This window comes from Geotrypetes seraphini, chromosome 1, assembly GCF_902459505.1.
Source record: "Geotrypetes seraphini chromosome 1, aGeoSer1.1, whole genome shotgun sequence".
NCBI classification, from domain to species: Eukaryota; Metazoa; Chordata; class Amphibia; order Gymnophiona; family Dermophiidae; genus Geotrypetes; species Geotrypetes seraphini.
Genome location: NC_047084.1, coordinates 288,510,853 through 288,532,203, shown reverse-complemented (window position 1 = coordinate 288,532,203; position 21,351 = coordinate 288,510,853). Strand labels below are relative to the sequence as shown.

Genomic DNA, 21,351 nt, shown 5'->3' with positions numbered 1-21,351 from the left:
TGCGTTAAACCGCTAGGGCGGCTTGATAAAAGGAGCCCTAAGTCTTTAAGGGCAATTCCATACAGGGTACCTATATTTAGGTGCCAGTTGCTTGCAGAATTGTGTGGGGAGTGTGTGGTGTAGTGGTTAGAGGGGAGTGTGTGGTGCAGTGGTTAAAGCTACAGCCTCAGCACCCACACTGTTCCATGTGACCCTGGGCAAGTTACTTAATTCCCCCCATTGCCCCAGGTACATTAGGTAGATTGTGAGCCCATTGGGACAGACAGGGAAAAATGCTTGAGTACCTGAATAAATTAATGTAAACCATTCTGAGCTCCCTTGGGAGAACGGTATAGAAAACTGAATAAATAAATAAATTGTATAGAATAGCAGCAAACCAAAACTGCAGATATGTACAACGATGTAGACGAATTTTATTGTGACAAGCAAACTATATATTAAAACCTTTTTACCAAACGGGGGACCCAACACGGTCCGTGTTTCGGACAACCTTCATCAGGGGTCCTATTAGGTACAGATATAACATAAAACACAATATTAAAAATACAATTATATAAACAGTTACTTTTTCTGCAATTTTCCATTTTTTTGGCCCCCTAGGCTAGCCCTGCTCACAGCTGTGACATTTCTGAGTTTGGTTCCTACTTTACACTTCATATGCCGGTTTGTCTTTTTCCCTGTATTCTCCCTCTTTGCATTTGGGCTAAATTTATACACACTATCAAAGTTAGTGAACTGTTTCTTTATAGGAGTTGTTGGTTTTTTTTTTTTTTTTTCCTGTGGCGTGCATGTTCAGCTTTTAGCATAATATGACCATAAAATATCACCAACCCTGCTAGATGAAGTTTTTTTTACCTGAGATCTTCTCCTCTTTTTTGGATAGATTTTTTTCACTCCTCTATACTACTGTTCCACTGTATTCACACCCTTTGGTTTGTTTGTTCCTGGCTGGTTTTTTTTACTGCAGACAAGGTTGGACCTCCCTTCTTTTGGTTCTATAGAATAGCAGCACACATGAGTGTAAATGATACCACTAATTGCCATTTACACGTGTAAGTGTTTCGCATTATTCTATAAAAAGTGCACCTAAGTTGCTCATTCCCAGATTCTGTATATGGTGCCATAAGTTGTGTGAACAAATCAGAGTACACAGCTGATTTGCTTGCACAACTTAATTGTTTAACAAGACCAATCAGCACCAATAATTGGCAATTAATACCTACTAATTGCCACTAATTAGATGTTACATACACAGCTTGGTAGGTGCATTCTATAAAGCGGTGCATATAATTACTAGTGCATGAATCTGAAAAGAGAGTATGAACAGGGGAGGAGCATGGGCAGATTGTGGGCACTCCTAAAAGTTAGAAGCACTATTTTAGAATATGTCCGATCCATGCACAACTTCGTCATAGGTATACAGGCCAGATTTTCCTTGGCCAAAATGGGCATGTTTAAATGTTATACCACGAATGGCCACTACGCGCGATTCTATATATAGACAGGAGCCTTTTATAGAAACATAAGAACATAAGAGTTGTCATACTGGGACAGACCAAAGGTCCATCGAACTCAGTATCCTGTTTCCAACAGTGGCCAACCCAGGTCACAAATACCTGGTAAGTTCCCAAAGAGTAAAACTACAATGACAACAACAACTGCTACTATTTACTATATCTATAGCGCTGAAAGGCATATGCAGCATTGTACAATTAACATGTAATAGACGGTCCCTGCTTAAAAGAGCTTACAAACTAATCTGGAGAGACAGGCAGGTCATAAGAACATAAGAATATCCTTACTGGGTCAGACCAATGGTCCATCGAGCCCAGTAGCCCGTTCTCAAGATGGCCAATCCAGGTCACTAGTACCTGGCCATAACCCAAGGAGTAGCAATATTCCATGCTAGCAATCCAGGGCATGCAGTGGCTTCTCTCATGTCTTTCTCAATAACAGACTATGGACTTTTCCTCCAGGAAATTGTCCAAATCTTTCTTAAAACCAGATATGCTATCCGCTCCTACCACAACCTCTGGCAATGCATTCCAGAGCTTAACTATCACATTACATTACATTAGTGTTTTCTATCCAGCCAATACCTTTCAGTTCTAGGCGGTTTACAAAAAGAGTTGGCCTGGGCATTCCCAGAGAGCTTACAGAGTTGATAGATAGAGTGAACTTACACGAATTGAAGACTAGCATGAGCGATGGGATCTGGGGGAGGGTTTATAAGGTTTTAGTTAGCTCATTTGACAAATTCTCTGAGTGAAAAAATATTTCCTCCTACTGGTTTTAAAAGTATTTCCCTGTAACTTCATCGAGTGTCCCATAGTCTGTGATTTTTGATGGAGTGAAAAATCGATCCACTTGTACCTGTTCTACTCCACTCAGAACATATAGGAGTTGGGGAGTTTCTTGCAGGGAATGATAGGATGGGCATAGATAATGTTACAGTGAGTAGGACTTAAGATTTGAAAGCAACCTCAAAAAAGTGGGCTTTTAGCTTGGATTTGAATACTGCTAGATAGCGAGCCTAACGTAATGACTCATGCAGTCTGTTCCAGGCATAAGATGCAGCAAGATAGAAGGGGACAGAATCCGGTGGAGGAGAAGGATGAGGATAGGAGGGACTTACCCGATGAACGGAGTTCATGGGAGGGAGCATAGGGGGAGCTGAGTGAAGAGAGCTCATATTGAGGGGTTGCAGAATGAATGCACTTGTAGGTGAATAAGAGGAGTTTGAACTGTATTTGGAAGTGGATGGGAAGCCAATTAAGTGACTTGAGGAGAGGAGTAATATGAGTATGGCAGCTCTCGCAGAATATAAATCATGCAGCAGAATTTTGGACAGATTGAAAAGGAGAGTGGTGGTTGAGTAGAAGACCTGAGAGAAGTAAGTTGCAGCAATCTAAGCGAGAGGTGATGACGAGAGTGTGGATAAGGGTTTTGGTACTGTGCTCAGAGAGGAGAGGCTTTAGCGGTTTGTTGAATCTGAATGGAGAAGGAGAGAGAGGAGTCATAGATGACCCCGAAGTTGTGAGCTGACAAGACAGGGAGGATGGGAGTGTTGTCTACAGAAATATAGAATGGGAGAAGGAAGGAGGTGGGTTTAGGAGAAAGATAAAGAGCTCGGTCTTGGCCATATTCAGTTTTAGATGGCAGTGAGACTTCCAGGTGGCAATGTCAGACAGGCAGGTTGACACTCAGACCTGAATTCCTGTAGAGATATCTGGTGTAGAGAGGTAGATCTGGGAGTTATTGGCATAGAAATGATACTGTAAAGTTTGCCATGGGAGGAGATCAGTGCACTCATAGACAGCGGAACACTTTTTTGTTTGGGGGGGCCTGAAAGCTCCGCTCCAGACCCTGCCCAATCTCTGCTCCAGACCCCGCCCCCATAATAGTACTAATTGTAATACCATTTTTTACATTCATTTTTCATATATACATACAATATAATATTATTAACAACACATAATGGTTAACCACACAATTTAAAAAACACAAAGCACACTTCCTTCCTTCCTTCTTTTCTTTCTGCACTCAGGCACAATTGTCCCTTTCTATTCCCTCCCTCCTTCCTATGTCCTTAGTGCCCCCAGTGCCTCCTTCCTATGTCCTTAGTGCCCCCAGTGCCTCCTTCCTATGTCCTTAGGGCCCCCAGTGCCTCCTTCCTATGTTTTTAGTGCCCCTCCCTCCTGAAGCCCTGCCGAAGCCTGCCTGCTCCTAAGCCGACCCGCTGCCGCATCCTCCTCCACTCTCTTCCTATGGTCAGCCGCCCGCTACCCGTTACATTAAATTACAGCCTCGGTGCCGCAACTACAGGAAGGGAAGGGCCAGCGCTTGCAACGATTGCACGCCGCTGGCTCACAATCCTTCCTCCCAATGTCAATTCTGACGCCGGAGAGAAGGTCTGGGCCAGCTAATCGCTCTTTGACTGGCTCGGACTTTCTTTCCAATGTCAGAATTGACACCAAGGGGAAGGGTTGTGGGCCGGTAGTGTACAATCGTTGCACGCACTGGCCATGCCCTTCCTGTTGTTGTGGCACCGGGGCTGTAAAATTTTATGTAGCGGAGGGCAGGCGGCGAGCGACACGTGTTGAGACCCTGGGCTATGGCTAACACCAGCCGTGGAGCCACTGGCAATTTTTGGGGAGGCCACGGCCCCTGTGGTCCTCCCCGTTCCGACGCCTATGAGTGCACTGAAGGAGAGGATATAGTTGGAGAAAAGGGAGGTCCCAAGACAGAGCCTCAAGGTACATTGATTGATAATGGGATAGCAGTGGAGGAGGATCCACCACTGCATACACCGAAAGTGCGATGGGAGAGATAGGAAGAAACCCAGGAGAGAACAGAACCCTGGAATCCCAGTGAGGACAGTGTATCGAAGAGTAGGATGAGGAAAGAGTAGAGGCATTTGGATCTAACTAGGAACAGGTCATTGGAGTCTTTGGCAAGGGTAGTTACTGTGGAATGCAGTGGGAAAAAGCCTGATTTAAGTGGGTCAAGAATAGTTTGAGATGAAATGAAGTTCAGGCAATGGCGGTGGATAACACATTCAAGTAGCTTGGATAAGATGGGGAGGAGGGTGGTGTGGCGATTGTTGGAGGGACATGTGGGGTCAGGTTTATGTAGCTTGTCCTAGGAAAAAGCCGTGGATTTCCCCAAGTCAATCCCCAAGTCTATTTTAAAAATGGATTATGGACTTTCTTAGGAAGTTTTTTAAACCCTGCTAAGCTAACTGCTTTCACCACATTCTTTGGCAATGAATTCCAGAGTTTAATTATACATTGAGTGTTTTAAATCTACAACTTAGTATTTTCATTATATACCCCCTAGTCCTAGTATTTTTGGAAAGAGTAAACAAGCGATTCACATCTATCTGTTCCTCTTCACTCAGTATTTTATAGATCTCTATCATATCTCCCCTGAGCTGTTTCTTCTCCAGGCTGATGAGCCCTTCCCACTTTAGCCTTTCCTCATAAAGAAGTCGTCCCAACCCTTTTATCATGCTCGTCGTCCTTCTCTGTACTTTTTCTAATTCTGCAATTTCTTTTTTTGAGATGTGATGACCAGAATTGTACATAATATGTGAGGGGCAGCCACACCATGGAGCAATACCGTGTTTCCCTGAAAATAAGGCCTACCCCAAAAATAAGTCGTAGCAGGATTTTCAGGGTAGGTCTTAATATAAGCCCTACCCCAAAAATAAGCCCTAGTACCGGAATTCGCCGGCAGTTTCCCTTCCATCCCTCTCATCCCATGTGCAGCAGAACCCTTGAGCAAGCACCACCCCCCAGAGCGCGCACCCCCACCACACAGCCGAACCCCCATCCTTCCTTCCCTCCCACCTAAACCCCGCCGACCATGAGCGAGCCCTACATACGATACCTACCTAAGCAGCGTCGGTCTAGCAGCACTCTAAACAGGCTGCTTTGGCCTTGTCCGCCCATGAATTCACTCTGCCGTGTTACTGATCAAAGTGGTACTGATCACTAAGGACGAAGCAGCCTGTTTAGAGTGCTGCTGGCCTGATGCTGCTTAGGGAGGTATGAAGGGCTTGCTTACAGTCAGCAGGGTTCGGATGGGAGGGACAGAAGGATGGGGGTTTGGCTGCGGGGCAGGAGCAGGGGTGGGTGCTCAGGGGGTGCTCACTCAAGGGTTCTGCTGCACAAGGGATGGGAGGGAGGGAAGGGAAGCTGGGCAAGGGTCCTGCTGCACAAGGGATGGGAGGGAAGTGAAGCTGGGCAAGGTTCCCGCTGCACGAGGGATGGAAGGAAGGGAAGGATAGAAGCTGGGTAAGGGTTCTGCTGCACAAGGGATGGGAGGGATGGAAGAGAAACTGGGAAAGGGTCCTGCTGCACGAGATATGGGAGGGAGGGAAGGACAGAAGCTGGGCAAGGGTCCTGCTGCACGAGGGAGGGGAGGAAAGATGCTGTACATGTGGGGGAGAGAAAGGAAAGAGGAAGAATTGGGGTGAAGGAGAGGAAGGGAGAGATGATTATGTACATAACCGGAAAATAAAACCTAGTTCATTTTTTGGGTCTAAAATTAATCTAAGACACTGTCTTATTTTGGGGGAAACACGGTACAAAGGCATTATAACATTTTCATCTTTGTTTTCCATTCCTTTCCTGACAATTCCTAACATTCTATTTGCTTTCTTAGTCACCGCTGCACACTGAGCTGAGGGTTTCAACATATCCTCATTGATGACACCTAGATCCTTTTCGTGGGCACATTGCTGATCGGTGCTCATTTTTTAGCACCAAATATAGAATGTAGGCCTTAATGAATATGAGACCTATTTGCATACACTGCCTCCATTGTATGTGAATAGACCTCATGCATATTCACTGGGAAAATCCTTAAAACCTAAATTGATTGCGGCCCTTGAGGACTGATGTTACCCATCCATGTTATAAAGGTAGAGACATGTCGTAATGCCGTTATAGAATGGGCAGTAAGCAAGCTCCTTTGTGTGTGCAGTATTACCCATTCATCAATGTGATCTATCTGTCGTATACTTATTTATTTTTACTTCCTTTTTTCTTTTTCTTTGCTTTGCGTGCTTTTTACCTGATGGAAATCAACCAGGTAGTCAGAGATTCCTGAGTTACATACAGTGTGTTAAACATGTCATTGGCTTATATGATGAAGCATCCTTGCCAAAAACATATACTGTGACTGGTGACTTTGAAATTTCTGTACCTTGAGTAACTAGTGCTGCCAGGAGACAAAGTTGTAATGTTTTCATTTTCCTGCTTTTCCCTACAGAGTGAAGAAAAAAGAAAGACCATTAATTGTATTTTCTATTTTATTTATTGGAACTTGATACACTACCCTAACAGTCCATGCACAACAAAATGATGCACACTAATGGAAATGAAATGGTTTGGGATCTTAGGACAACAGCTTTCTGGCCTAGCAAGAAAAATTCTTGTGTATAAACAATTGAACAGTTAGCAAGTAATTTAAGCAGATAAGATGGGCCCCACAGTCTTTTTATATTATTATTGTGGTAAGAGTGAACAGTGTAGCTGGTTTTAAGAAAGGTTTGGACAAGTTCCTGGAGGAAAAGTCCATAGTCTGTTATTGAGAAAGACATGGGGGGAAGCCACTGTTTGCTCTGGATTGGTAGCATGAAATATTGGTACTCCTTGGGTTTTGGCCAGGTACTAGTGACCTGGATTGGCCACTGTGAGAACGGGCTACTGGGCTTGATGGTTCTTATTAGATTTTATGGGGTTGGTATTCAAGTTATCTCTTATCCTACAAGGCAGCATCCTAGGACAAAGACTTACAATTCCTAATTATAACTTCCAGCACTTATTTAGATTTCAGGAGGTATTTGAAAACATATTTGTTCACTAAGTATATAGGAAACTAACGGCCTCTTTTATAAAGCTGCGCGGCAACAGCCCCGAAGCCCTTTAAATCTCTATGGGCTTTGGGGCCGTTAGCGCAGTGCAGCCGCTAGCGTGGCTTTGTAAAAGAGGCCATAAGTCATCTCATTCATTTATAACAACTTCTCTTTTGTAAACTGCATAGAGCTTCACGGTCCTGTGGTATATCCAAGTTTCAAAATTTATTTAAAACTTGATAAACCACCTAATCAAAATTCTAGGCGGTGTACAATATAAAATTCATGTAGAATACTTAAAATTAACAAATACAGATGACTCAGGGGACTTAATAAATGAAATGATGTACAGAAACATATGGAATATGGGAAAGAACTACAATCTTTGAAAGTAAAGAACAAAAAAAGGGAAGAAAACAAGTGGGGTGGGGAGGGGGAGACAAATCTTCCTGTTTTCCTTAAAAGGACAGTTATTAAATTAAAAAGTTTTTAATTTTGACTTGAAATGTTTGACTTGAAAAGTTTTTAATTTTGACTTGAAATTATTTAAGATTGATTCTTAAATGTTATATTATGTTAATACTAGTGTTTAAGCCCATTAGATTAACAGGTGCTAGAATAGATGTGTAGACTTAACAGATCACAAAATTTAATGAAAACTTACCGTGTGAGCTGTCTTTCTTTTTTTCTTTGTCTCTCTCTCCTTGGCCCCTGTCTGTCTGTTTTGTTTTGTTTTTCTCCCTCTTTCCTTGGCCGCTGTTTGTCTGTCTTTTTTTTCTTTGTCTCTCTCTCCTTGTCAGCTGTCTGTCTTTTTTTCTTTTTCTCTCTCTCCTTGGCCGCTGTCTGTCTTTTTTTCTTTGTTTCACTCTCCTTGGCTGCTGGCTGTCTGTCTGTCTCTCTGGCCCCCTGTCTGTCTGTCATTCTTTCTGTTTGTCTCTCTCCCTGGCCCCCTGTCTGTCTGTCTTTCTTTCTTGCTTTCTGTCTGTCTCTCTCCCTGGCCCCATCTGTCTGTTTTTCTTGCTTTCTGTCTCTCTCTCTGCCCACTGTTTTTCTGTGTGCGTCTGTCTTTCATTCTCGTGCGCTGCCTGCCTGTCTTTCTGTCTCTCTCTGTGGCCCCCTGCCTGCCTGTCTGTCTTTGTGGCACCATGCCTGCCTGCCATTCTTTCTGTCTCTCCGTGGCCCCCTTCTGTCTCCCCACCCCCGAGCAAACCAAGATTGCTGCCTGCCCCCCAGCACACCCCTCCCCCAAAGCATAGCAAGTTTACTCCATGGACCCTTTCCCTCTCCCCCTCCACTTCCCTATGCAGCAGCAGCATTTCCCTCCCATCCTTGCCTGTGCAGCAGCACCCCTTGCCTGCTCCCCCTGTCCTGTAGTAGGCCAGCCATCAGTAGCATTTCTCATACCCCCTCCCCTCTCCTCCTGGGTCTTACACAGCCATCAGCAGCGCAATATTCACAACTCGCTGCTCCTGCTTGCTTCGGTCCTTCGTCACTGCTGGTTCCCACCTACTTTCTTTTTGCGTGAAGGCAGGAGCAGGACCCAGCAGCGAGGAAGACCTGAAGCAAGCAGGAGCAGCGAGTTGAAGCCTCTCTCCCTGCCCTTGGCTGGAAGCAACGTTGGCAATGGGTAAAATCGGCGCTACAGGCTCCTCTTACATGCTGCACATCAAACCGCCACAGACTCCACTGCCACACACGCGCCATACATAGAACAAGGCCAGGGAAGCACAAAACACGGCGGCAAGGATCATGCCTTTTCAACTACGCATGCGCGGGTAAGGGTTTTATTATATTAGATAGGGAGTTTGGACATAAGATTAGCCATGCTGAATTAGACCAAGGTCCACTGAGCCCAGCATCCTATCTCTGAAAGTGCCTAGTTCTGGTCATAAGTATTCAGCAGATCCCAGGAAGTAGATATAGAACAGAACCTATCTACACCACATTTCGGAAGAAACTGAAAACCCTTCTTTTCGATACCTGAACTCCACATGAAACTAAGTCCAACTTCTTTTGCTGCAATCCCTCCATCAACCATGCCGCTACTCGCCAACTAATAAAGATCTTCAATATACCTCCAATAGATCTACTGTACAATATTTCCATCTCCGCTCGGACCAAAGATCTTTGACTTAAGTAATACTCCCCTACATAGAAATGTCTCCCTTCTATTCAGAAACTTCAAACTATAATATCTAAGTTTTGACCTAATCACAATAATCCACTAAATTTCTCCACCCCTTGATCCTCCTTGATCCTTTTGTGTTCTAATGTATCTTCTTTTCTTGCTTTAAGTCGCCTTGAGCCTATATAAATATTGCGTGACGCACAAATAACAGATTAGATTAGAAATATTTCATTTCCAGGGATAAGCAATGGTTTCCCCAAGTCTACCTGACCAATATATTTTATGAATTTTTCCTCCAAGAACTTACTAAACCTCTTTTGAGCTCTACTATGTTTGTTTTATTTAAATTTTTTAATGCAGATTTAATTCCTTTTTTTTTTTTTTTGTAGTACATCAAGATGAGTTATATTAGGTATTTTCCTGTCCTTGGAGGACTCATATTCTAAGTTTGCACCCGAGGCAATAGAAAGTTAAGTGATTTGCCCGAGGTTACAAGATGCATCAGAGGGATTTTAACTCCGACTTCCCCGATTCTCACTTCTCAGCCTGCTACTCTAGTCACTGGGTTACTCCTCCACTCCTAGTTATTGTGACCATATTCTCCTTCAACAGACTCCATAGCTTCATTGTGCACGGTCTAGAAATTACTTTCTATGATTTGTTAGGGAATGAGATTGGGACTTATATATTGCCTTTTTGTAGTTTTACCACCACATTCAAAGCGGTTTACATACAGGTACTTCAGGCATTTTCCCTATCTTTCCTGGTGGGCTCACAATCTGTCTAATGTTCCTGGGGCAGTGGAGGATTAAGTGACTTGCCCAAGGTCACAAGGAGCAGTGTGGGATTTGAACCCACAACCTCAGGAGAGTGTGGCTGTAGTTCTAACCACTATGCCACACTCTCCTCCTTTTTTGTGGTATTTGAAAAGTTAAAACAAACATTCCACCCCACTCATGATTTTATAAACTTCTATCTTATCCTTTTCCAATTGTCTCTTCAAATGAGAGGCATTCTATCCCCGTCATCTTTTAATTTAAGTTTTAGTTTTGAGTCACGCTGACCTGTGAAACTGTGGCCTGGACAGCTTGGTGGCTGTCTCAAAAATTTAACCAAAAGAGGAAGACTTGCATTTGTAAATGTGGGCACATGCCTAATTTGTCTGCAATTTAAATGAATGATGAGCCACTTAGCGCCAATAATTGGGCTCTTAATAATCAATTAGTGCTAATTGGAATTAATTAAAAGTTACATGTGCACATTTAAATGCCCAGATATGCACATAAATCTTACATGGGACATTCCTGTAATTTATGTGCACTGTTATAGAATAAGGGGGATATTCACCTAATTTAGGTGCATGGAGTTACTGGCTCCAAACACTGTTCTATAAATGGTGCCTAACTTTGAGTGCTGCTTATGAAATAGCACTTAGCACATTTTTTTTAGTCAGTGCTGATTTTTCGTACTCTTTATAGGGTCCAGTCCTAACCAGATATCACTCATGTTCAATAGTGACCAGTTACAAATAACCAGTTAAGTCCGACCACAGAAACAGCGGCCATAAGATTTGTGAACAGCTAATCTGATTATCTTTTCTCAGGTACAATCAGGAGTAGTGCTGACTTAATTGATTTTATCCAGAAAGAAAGAAAGCCAGATCTATCTATCTGTCTTTCTTAATTGGCAAAATCCTCTTAATAACTTCAATTATGAGCTTTAACAAGTTCTTAACTGAAAAAGAAATGATTGCGTTATAGGCGCCTACCTGATTCTATAAATGTTAAGTACCTATCACAGGGCGCTTAGCTGTGCCTAATGCCTAACTGGGCATTTTTATGGGTGAAACGTGACTTAGGCGCCACTAAGCACGATTCTCCAAAAACTTAGGCGCCTGATATGTAGGCCTTTAAAACCCTGGCCTAGATTTCAGGCGCAATTCCGTAAACTGCAACTAAGCATGATTGACATACGGCCGGCACCATTTTTCTAGACACGGGCTGATTTAGGCACCATGGCCAGGATTCACTAAGCGAACCGATCGTGTACCGATCGGTTTGCGAGCCCTTTGAGACCAAATTTCACTCCTGCACTATTCACTAAGGCCTATAGCGATCCGATCCCAATCCTCCCATGCAAATTAGTAAAACCCCATGCAAAATAGCCAAGCGATTGATTCACTAACAATTGCTTGGCTGTTTTGAGTCGGGTTTTACTACTGACAAACCCGACTGCTGCAGACCTGTTGGTAACTGAGTTACCAACAGGTTTGCAGGTTTTTTGACAGGCCTGCTTTTTTTATTCATTTTTTTTCATGGCACAGATATTTTGCGTGTGTTACACATGCAAAATATCTGCCCCATTAAAAAAATTAATAAAAGACAGGCAGGCCTTTCAAAAAAATGTGCTCCCCACAAACAAACGCGCCTCCCCCCAGAGAAAAAAGCAGGAGGGATACCAACTCCCTCCTGCCATCAGTGTTTTAAAAAAAAATGCAGCATGACATTCACCCCCTCACCCCCACCAACCGGCATGGCCCTCGCCCTCTCCCCCAGCCCCAACCGGCACGGCCCACCCATGGCACCAAAAAGTTGGGAGTAGGAAGGGTGCTCAGTCCCTCCTGCTCCTAGGCCTCCCACCCCGGCCCACCCCTGATCGGCCCAGGTGGTTGAGCCAGGCCCACCTACCCACCCCGGTACCTTTAAAATAGTTGGGAGCAGAAGAGGTGCCCGATCCCTCCTGCTCCCTGCGAAAAGACTCCCTCATCTTCAGGAGCAGGAGGGGTGCCCGGACCCTCCTGCTCCTACGTCGCTTCAATCTTCGGGAGCAGGAGGAAAGTCCTGCCCAATCGCTCTTCCCTGCTCGCCGGATTTTCCTGCTCTCTGCCGCCATTCCCCACAGTGCAGGCCCACTTTAAAACCACGGGTTTGCACTGCAGGGAATGGCGGCAGAAAGCAGGAGAGTCCGGGAGCAGGCAAGATAGATCTGGGCTGAGCCCTGACAGCAGTGACAGGAGGCTGCTTCTCCTGTCACTACTGTCAGGGTGTGCACATGAGCGGGGATTGCTCTCTACTTATCCTGGCCAAGGGTAGGGGGCGTGTTAATGATCATCCCCATTTGCATGCAGGCCTTTACTGAATTCGTTGGCCGGCATGCAAACAGAAACGGATCGTGCACAGTTTGGAGGTTTAGTGAACCTAGGTCCATTTTCAGAATCTGGCCCTTAGTGTGTGCTAATTCCATTAGCACACACTAAGCTTTAGCAAAAATGCCCTTTAATCTGTTAACTTTAATTAAGTATTAAACCACTGTAACTATCCTTACATGAAGAATACCCTCAAAGAAAATTACGGACATGTAGTAATCTTTTGTATAATACATGCTTTTTTCATGTTGGCTCACACTTTTGGGGTATCTGCTGAGAACCACATTACAACCATCAACAGATAGTTATGAGCAGAGCCTTACAATGGGATGCTGAAAACTTCTCAGCCAAACCAAGAAGAGAATGATGTGGATATGGTTCAATCAATGATCTGAAACAATGTCAAAACATAGAATTTATTTTCTGGAAACTGGCACTTAAAATAAGATAACACTCTTCAGCTACAGTGGCAAAATAACACTCAGAATTTAGGAAGTGGTTGGTTGGGCGGATAACTTATCACCACCCCCTTGTATTTAGGTTTCGTTTCCAGTCCTTTTGCTGTAAGGTCATTACTATATGTCAAGTATGAAATAAGCTGAAGAAACCAAACCGTATTTGAGTTTCTATTCTTTAAAATGAATCATTTCTGTGTCTTTATTTAAAACCTGGTCAAAGTAAAATCCTACTGAGATTGAAATGCACTTAAAATTTGTCTTAATATATGGTCAGTTGGTAAATGCTTTTTTTATTTTTATTTTTTGCTATTTTCAGCACTTTAGAGAAGGGGCCAGGGGCTGATTCTGCAAAAAAGGAAAAGGAGAACAGATACTATGAGTGGTAGAGAAGCAAGGATATAAGCAGGGGAAAACACTAGTGAAGGAAAGAAATAGATATTGTGGGAATAGCAAAGGTAATCGAGGCTTAGGAAAGATGAGAAAGAGGCAGCTGGGCAGATATTGAGGACATGGGGATGTGGGAGAGCTGGGAATCAGAATTAGATGGAGGCTCTGGGATTGGGTGGGATACCAGACAGAGGCAGACTCTAAGACTGAATGGCTTGTGAGAATGTAAGAGGGGAATCAGGGCTAGCGTGGGATTGTGATTAAAGGCTCAGGGATGGGTAGGATGTAAGAGTGGGGACTTGGTTATTAAATAGGGGGGATATTTGGGACTAAGGGCTAGATTCACAAATCTGTCCGATCGGGACCGATCCATGCCCGATCCGTGCAGGTCCGATGGATTCTCCAAACTACAATATGCAGATGGGGGCAATCAGAGGAACGCCCCTTCTGCCTGCCCAGATCGCTCTATAGCAATCCCAGTGCATGCGCAGACCATCTGTAGGTGGTTTGCGCATGCGCTGGAGCTCCAGGCCCAGCAGAGATTTTTTTTTCTTTTTTTTAACTTTGGAGCCCATGGTTTTAACCCGCTTAAGCCCGTGGGTTAAAACCATGGGCATGCACTGCGGGGAAGGGTGGGAGAGTTGGGGCAGGCAGGTGATTGGGGCTGGCAGGCATTCGGGGCAGGCAGGCAATCAAGGCAGGTAGGCGATCCGGGGCAGCGGGAGAGTCGAGGCTGCAGGAGGCGTTCGTGGCAGCAGGAGAGTCGGGGCTGCAGGAGAGTCAAGGCTGCAGGAGGCGTTCGTGGCAGCAGGAGAGTCAGGGCTGCAGGAGAGTCGAGGCTGCAGGAGGCATTCGTGGCAGCAGGAGAGTCGGGGCTGCAGGAGGCATTCGTGGCAGCAGGAGAGTGGAGGCTGCAGGAGGCGTTCGTGGCAGCAGGAGAGTCAGGGCTGCAGGAGAGTCGAGGCTGCAGGAGGCATTCGTGGCAGCAGGAGAGTCGGGGCTGCAGGAGAGTCGAGGCTGCAGGAGGCATTCGTGGCAGCAGGAGAGTGGAGGCTGCAGGAGGCGTTCATGGCAGCAGGAGAGTCGGGGCTGCAGGAGGCGTTCGTGGCAGCAGGAGAGTCGGGGCTGCAGGAGAGTCAAGGCTGCAGGAGGCGTTCGTGGCAGCAGGAGAGTCAGGGCTGCAGGAGAGTCGAGGCTGCAGGAGGCATTCGTGGCAGCAGGAGAGTGGAGGCTGCAGGAGGTGTTCGTGGCAGCAGGAGAGTCGGGGCTGCAGGAGGCGTTCGTGGCAGCAGGAGAGTCGGGGCTGCAGGAGGAGTTCGGGGCAGCAGGAGATCGGGGCTGGCAGAGCAGAGAGCAGGGCGGCAGAAGGCAGGGCAGTCGGAAAAGCTTGAGCAACTGGTCCTCAGCAGTCGCTTGTTTGTGATTGGCCAGCCCAGTCGGTGTTGCAGGGTTTTGGTTAGTGAATTGCGTCGCTGCCTACTTGCATGCCATTGCCCTCATTTGCATGTGCGGATCAGAGGATGGTCAGCAGAGAGGTAAGTGAATCGGACCAGAGGGAAATCAGGGCGCAAAGGGGTCGCAAACCGATCAGTATACAATCGGTTTGCTTTGTGAATCTAGCCCTAAGACATTGAGCAGAGATTAGGGAAGAAAGAGTGCTGAAAAATGGAGAGGCGCGATGGCTTGAAAGACCTGGAGAGTTTGAGAACTAATTGGGAGGCATTTGAAAGTAAAGGAAATCTACTAATAAGCTGAAAGACAAAGAAATAGGAGAGGTTTTTGAAGCACATGTAGAAAGTAGAAATGGGGGAGGTAAAAAGAATAATGGGAGTCTTGATGGGGAGAGGAAATGAGCAACAGGGAAAGAGGTAGGGCTGGTGAATGGATGATAAGTAGAGGATGGTAGATAACAATATAAGGTAAGATGAGGCTGGGGAGGAGATAAGCAACTAAGTGCTATTCTATAGAAGTCCATATACGTGATTAGGAATTGGTTATCGAATAGAAAACAGAGGATAGGGTTAAATGGTCATTTTTCTCAATAGAGGAAAGTAAACAGTGGAGTGCCGCAGGGGTCAGTACTAGGACCGGTGCTATTTAACTTATTTATAAATGATCTGGAAATTGGAATGACGAGTGAGGTGATTAAATTTGCAGATGACACTAAACTGTTCAAAGTTGTTAAAACGCTTGCAGATTGTGAAAAATTGCAGGCGGACCTTAGGAAATTGGAAGACTGGGCATCCAAATAGCAGATGAAATTTAATGCAGACAAATGCAAAGTGATGCACATTGGGAAGAATAACCTGAATCACAGTTACCGGATGCTAGGGTCCACCTTGGGGATTAGCGCCCAAGAAAAGAATCTGGGTATCATTGTAGACAATATGATGAAACCTTCTGCCCAATGTGCGGCAGCGGTCAAAAAAGCCAGGAATTATTAAAAAAGGGATGGTTTAACAAGACTAAGAATGTTATAATGCCCCTGTATCACTCTATGGTGCAACCTCATCTGGAGTATTGCGTTCATTTCTGGTCTCCTTATCTAAAGAAAGATATAGTGGCTTTAGAAAAGGTTCAAAGAAGAGCAACCAAGATAATAAAGGGGATGGAACTCCTCTTGTATGAGGAAAGACTAAAAAGGTTAGGGATCTTCAGCTTGGAAAAGAGACGGCTGAGGGGAGATATGATTGAAGTCTACAAAATCACGAGTGGAGTACAACGGGTACAAGTGGATCAATTTTTTGTTCCGTCAAAAATTACAAAGACTAGGGGACACTCGATGAAGTTACAGGGAAATACTTTTAAAACCAATAAAAGGAAATTTTTTTCACTCAGAGAATAGTTAAGCTCTGGAACGCATTGCCAGGGGTTGTGATAAGAGCAGATAGTGTAGCTGGTTTTAAGAAAGGTTTGGACAAGTTCCTGGATGAAAAGTCCATAGTCTGTTATTGAGATAGACATGGGGAAGACACTGTTTGCCATGGATCAGGAGCATGGAATATTGCTACTCCTTGGGTATTGGCCAGGTACTAGTGACCTGAATTGGCCACCATGAGAATGGACTACTGGGCTTGATGTACCATTGGCCTGACCATGTAAGGCTATTCTTATGTTCTTATGTGATATACTACCCAATATTCAGCGCTATTCAACTGGTCAGGTATGACCTAGCTGGTTATAGCACTTAGCTAGCTAAGCGCTAATATTCTGCACAAAATGGCTGCTGAATATTAGCGCTCAGAGTCTAGCCCAGTGACCGGCTATGTCGTGCCAACATAGCTGGTTAGTGCTAATATTCATTGGCATAAGTTGAGTGTTCAGATAGACCTGCATAAATAATAGGTCTCTCTTTGGCCGCTATAACTTAGCTGGCCAGCCAATGAATATCAGTTTAACCAACTATGTTTCTAGTGCCCCAAAAAAGATAAAACCTTCTCAGAAATTCAGTGTCAGTCACTGTATATGGCCCAGCATTGAATTTCCAGTGTTAATTGGCTCATTTATAAATGAAATTAGGTGGGCAAATTGGGTGCATGTCCATATTTGCATGCACAGATTTGAGCACCATATAAAGAATTAGAGTGATAACTTATACGTTATCTATAATAATAAAACCCTAGCCGCACATGCACACTTGAAATGCCATGCCTCTGTGCCGCTGCATGCGCAGTAGAAGAACCGCTTAGCAGGGAGGAATACCAAGCAGAGAGGAACCGTTGAGCAGGGAAGCGTTTCAGCGCAGTGGCAGCAGTCCTGATCTGCCAACCCCACATTCCTTACCTGAAGCAGCAGTGGCAGCGCTGTAAACAGGCTGTTTGCGGCAAGCCCTGGCTGGGCCTTTCCTCTGCTGCATCACTTCGGATGCGATAGGGGAAAGGCCCTGTCGGAGCTGGCTGCAAACAGCCTGTTTACAGCGCTGCCACTGCTGCTTTGGGTAAGGAATGAGGGGGTTGGCGGGTCAGGACTGCTGCCGCTGTTACTGCTTTGGGGCACAGAGGGAGGGAAGAGGGGTTGGTTGTTCAGGACTGCTGCTGCTGCCTTGGGTTAGTAATGGGGGTCCTGGAGGCCAGACCCATGCGGAGGGAGGGAGGGCAGACCTGTAGGGGCGGTGGACAAGGTGTGTGTGTGTGTGTGTAGAGGGTCCATAAGGGTGAAGGACTGGGGAGGGGCAGCCTGCACAAAGATTAAGTGCAGTGGCCAGGGAGGAGGTAGGTGGGGGAGGGGGAGGGGGTTTGAATTGGTGCAGGCTCTGGTGTTGGGGTATGTTTGGGTGAAGAGGGTTCAAATAATGGAGAGGGGGTGAGTTGCAGTACTGTGGGGAGGGGGCAGGGGAGAGACAAGAGAGAAATTAGTCCTGGGGTGGGGTACAAGAGAAAGGGTAAAAAAGGAAGAGAAGCTGGGTGGGGGTGGAATATAGGGACAGGAAGAATGGCCTTGGAGGCAATGAAAGGAAGGATAGATAGGAATGGGAGCTGGGACTGAAAGTGTGATAAATGCAGTGGAGGATCGATGAGGGCCAAAAGGGTACAGAGGACTAAGGAAATGGTGATAGATAGTGCCGGGAGTCAATAGAAGAAAGAAAGAAAGACATAAAGTCAGACAGGGGGCAGGGAGAGAGACAGAAAGAAAGACAGAAAGAAAGAAAGAGTGCAGGGAGAGAGTGAAAGAAAGAAAGAAAGAAGGGGCAGGGAGAGAGACAGAAAGAAAGAAAGAAAGACGGGCCAGGGAGAGAGACAGAAAGAAAGACAGGGGCAGGGAAAGAGACAGATAGAAAGAATTTCTACACATGTATCCGAGCACCCATTAATGTAACGGGCTTAAACACTAGTATTCTATAAGTTACATGCTTAAGAGGGAGTCCCATTCACAGCCCATCTATAAAATATGTACTGTACAAGATAGGTAGAATTTTGACATTTAATGTATGTGTGTATGTGCATTATTCTGAGTTAAATGCATTATCGGTGTGTAGCTGTTAGTGTTTCCTTTATAAAATTACCCTCCAAGTATATTTACAAAATACTAGTTAAATTCCTGTGAAAATTATGCCTAGATTGAAGACACAGAGATTTTAAAAATCAGCATTTCATATGCTTGTTGCATTTTTGGGGATTCTACTCCTCACTTTCTTCACAAGCAGGCATTTTTTTTATTTTTTACAAAATGTAGGGCTGGCTTAAAGCCTTTTTTTCTTGCAGCCTGTGGGAGTCTGACCTGATTCTTACATAGGGAAAGGGCACCGGGTTTGAGTTTCTTTTCCTTTTGTTCTTATACGCTGTTTCTTCGTTTCTAGTTCTCTGCAATCACTTCTGATGGCCTTTATTTAGAATAATTATCGTAAATCATGCCACTGCACCTATTAAATGTAGTATGTGAAGTCTGATAATAAACATAAATATACTGCAGGTTCCATAGGAGAAAAATATTCAGAAATGTTTGTGCAAAAAGCAGTAAGAGAATATTGTCAGAACTTAATACTTTTAATCTGTGGATTAAGAATTCTTGACTCTTTTAGTTCAAGTAGACATGTGTGCTGATTTTACCTATATGGTGAATTATATGATGAACTCATAGCTAAACAAATGCATTCTTAATGTTCGTATCTTTGTAAGCTAGACAATAAAAGTCACTCTGTCAGGATGTCTTCCATAATTAACATTATAATAATAAGTTTATTTTCTATCTGAAATCTCCTTCCATAGATTACTCATTCAAGTACAAATCAACAAGCCAGGCATCACATTTTAAAGTGTTATCAAAATGTTACAGATTACCTCTGGGAAGGGTAGGTAATTCTTCTAGATCCTAAAGCTTCCAGAGCTGCTTCTAGATAAGAATGTACAAGTCAAATCAAGAGTGCCTCTAGCAATACTGGGATGCTAAGAGAAATATCTGATGAGCATGTCCAAAGTCGTCGAAATTCACTGTTTCCTCTTTCTAATTTTAAGTCTTTCTTTTTTGAGAAAATGATTATGTAAGCTGTAAGATAAGTAGGATAATATTTTTCAGCAGTTTTTTTCCTTCTGAGATGGTGACCCTAGTGCAAGCAGCTGGTTGGAGAGGAGGTGGGTGAAGAAGGGTACAGCAAAACAGCAAAAAGATTGTGGAACAGAAGATCGGACGTACCAGTTTGTAGTTTATTAAGCATCCAAATAACTTAAAAACAATAATCATAAAAACAATCCACAAAGGATACATTCTGTCACAAGTGACCCACAGGATAGAAACCAAATAATGTGTAAAATAAAAATGACCCAACCCGGGCCGTGGTTTGGCAAAATAAAAATGCCTTCCTCACGGGTCTTATAGGGTCCTTGGCTGTCTTAAATATAAAAACATAAAAGTCACAAAAATTCAAGTAGTTAAGAGGCTACAAGTAAGCAGCACAACTCACAAGACTACAATGTAGGCTGGTGTCATGAAGTAGGGTACAACAGGGGGTATGGCAAGGGACTAGGGGCAGGGCATGGAAGAGGGCAGGTGTCAGGTTTTTCTGTGCTAAAAGTTGGCATCCCTAACCCAGCAGCAAGGAAGGAAACAGATCCCTGACAGTGGTAGACAGGTGGGTATGGTAGGTTTAGGAGGAGTTTTGGAGGGCTCAACATAAATTATAAGGAGGTTATGGTGAGATGTACATCTGGCATCCTTTATGTGAATTTCACAGCAGTGGCCTCTAAGGTGCTCTACTGCACTGTTGGCATGTCTGTGTGGCCAGTCTATTATAATGCTGGCCTCTCACACATCCAAGTGGTTTGGATTTGGATGTTTTGAACTTAGACATTTTTGTGGTCAAAAATGGTCAAAAAAATTAGGCATCCTAAGACTGGATGTCTTGGTGACCAAGATGTCTAAGGAAATTTTTGGAAAAACATTTGGATGTCTAGTGGTTTCAAAAATGGACTTTCCTCCAACCCAACTTTTGACAGCTTGCAGGAAATATCCAAATTCAGATTTGGACGCACTATCAAAAATGGCCCTCTATGTATTTATTTTCAAAAATTTATACCCCCCTTACAAATATAATATACATAAATATAAATATACATATATACACAAATATAATATATACATAAAATTCAATAAAAATAATCAAATCAACATAACAAATTAATAACATAACAAAAAAAAGTCTAGGCTACAAGAAAGATCTCAATTTGCTAAAGAAAAAAAGAAAAAGTAAGCATCTACATATCAGGGAAGGATTGCGATAAAGGTGTATCTTCAAGATTTTCGTAAATTGTAGAACAGAATAAAACATACCCTGGAAGTCTATTTCAAAGCAATGGACCTTCTACTGAAAAAGCACATGCAGTTGTCTCTGTATAATGTATCAGTTTTAAAGACTGCATCTCTCATCTGATTTCATTTGTTGCTTTTATGTAGAGCCATTGGTTGATACTGTGCTGCTTTGGTCTTCTGAATTAAAATACTTTCAAATGGAGTTTGAGATAAAAGAACGTGTATTAAATAGTTTGTTTACAAATTATTATACTTAAAAAGATGATATAGGGAATTAGAGAGAGAATGGAAAAAAAAGAATCATGACTAAATAAAAAAAGAATGGAGGGAAGTTGTTAAACTGCATAAGACTGAGCTGAAATTAAAAAGGAAAGTGTATTATACAAAATTGGTAGGAACAGAGTTATACGATGCAAAAAGATTAAGTTACTAAAAGAACTCACAGATACTAGTCCCTTCTTAGCCATAAGAGGAGAGCATCCTCCTTCTGCTATTCAACAAGCAGAATATTTTCAAAACAAGATTTTGAATATTTGATCACAGTTTCCAGTGGGCGTTGAACCTCTGGAAGAAGTGATTATTCCATGTCCACAAGGAATCAGTGTTCCAGTAAATCAAATTTGGGAAG

The 21,351-nt window shown here is 43.8% G+C and overlaps 1 protein-coding gene across 2 annotated transcripts in view; it reads right to left on the bottom strand.

The window, feature by feature from the left end:
• Positions 1 to 21,351, bottom strand: part of SIGLEC1 (sialic acid binding Ig like lectin 1) — a 114,400-nt gene that overhangs the window by 76,921 nt on the left and 16,128 nt on the right. Inside the window, exons 1-2 of one of the 2 annotated variants that reach the window (XM_033953268.1) lie at positions 19,259 to 19,339; positions 6,712 to 6,771 (exon numbers count right to left, since the gene is read on the bottom strand). In XM_033953268.1, coding sequence (XP_033809159.1) covers positions 6,712 to 6,757 — 46 coding nt within the window. In that variant the 5' untranslated portion in view covers positions 6,758 to 6,771; positions 19,259 to 19,339. Of the gene's footprint in view, positions 1 to 6,711; positions 6,772 to 19,258; positions 19,340 to 21,351 lie in introns of those variants that run through there. The other variant, XM_033953273.1, reaches the window with a different exon arrangement.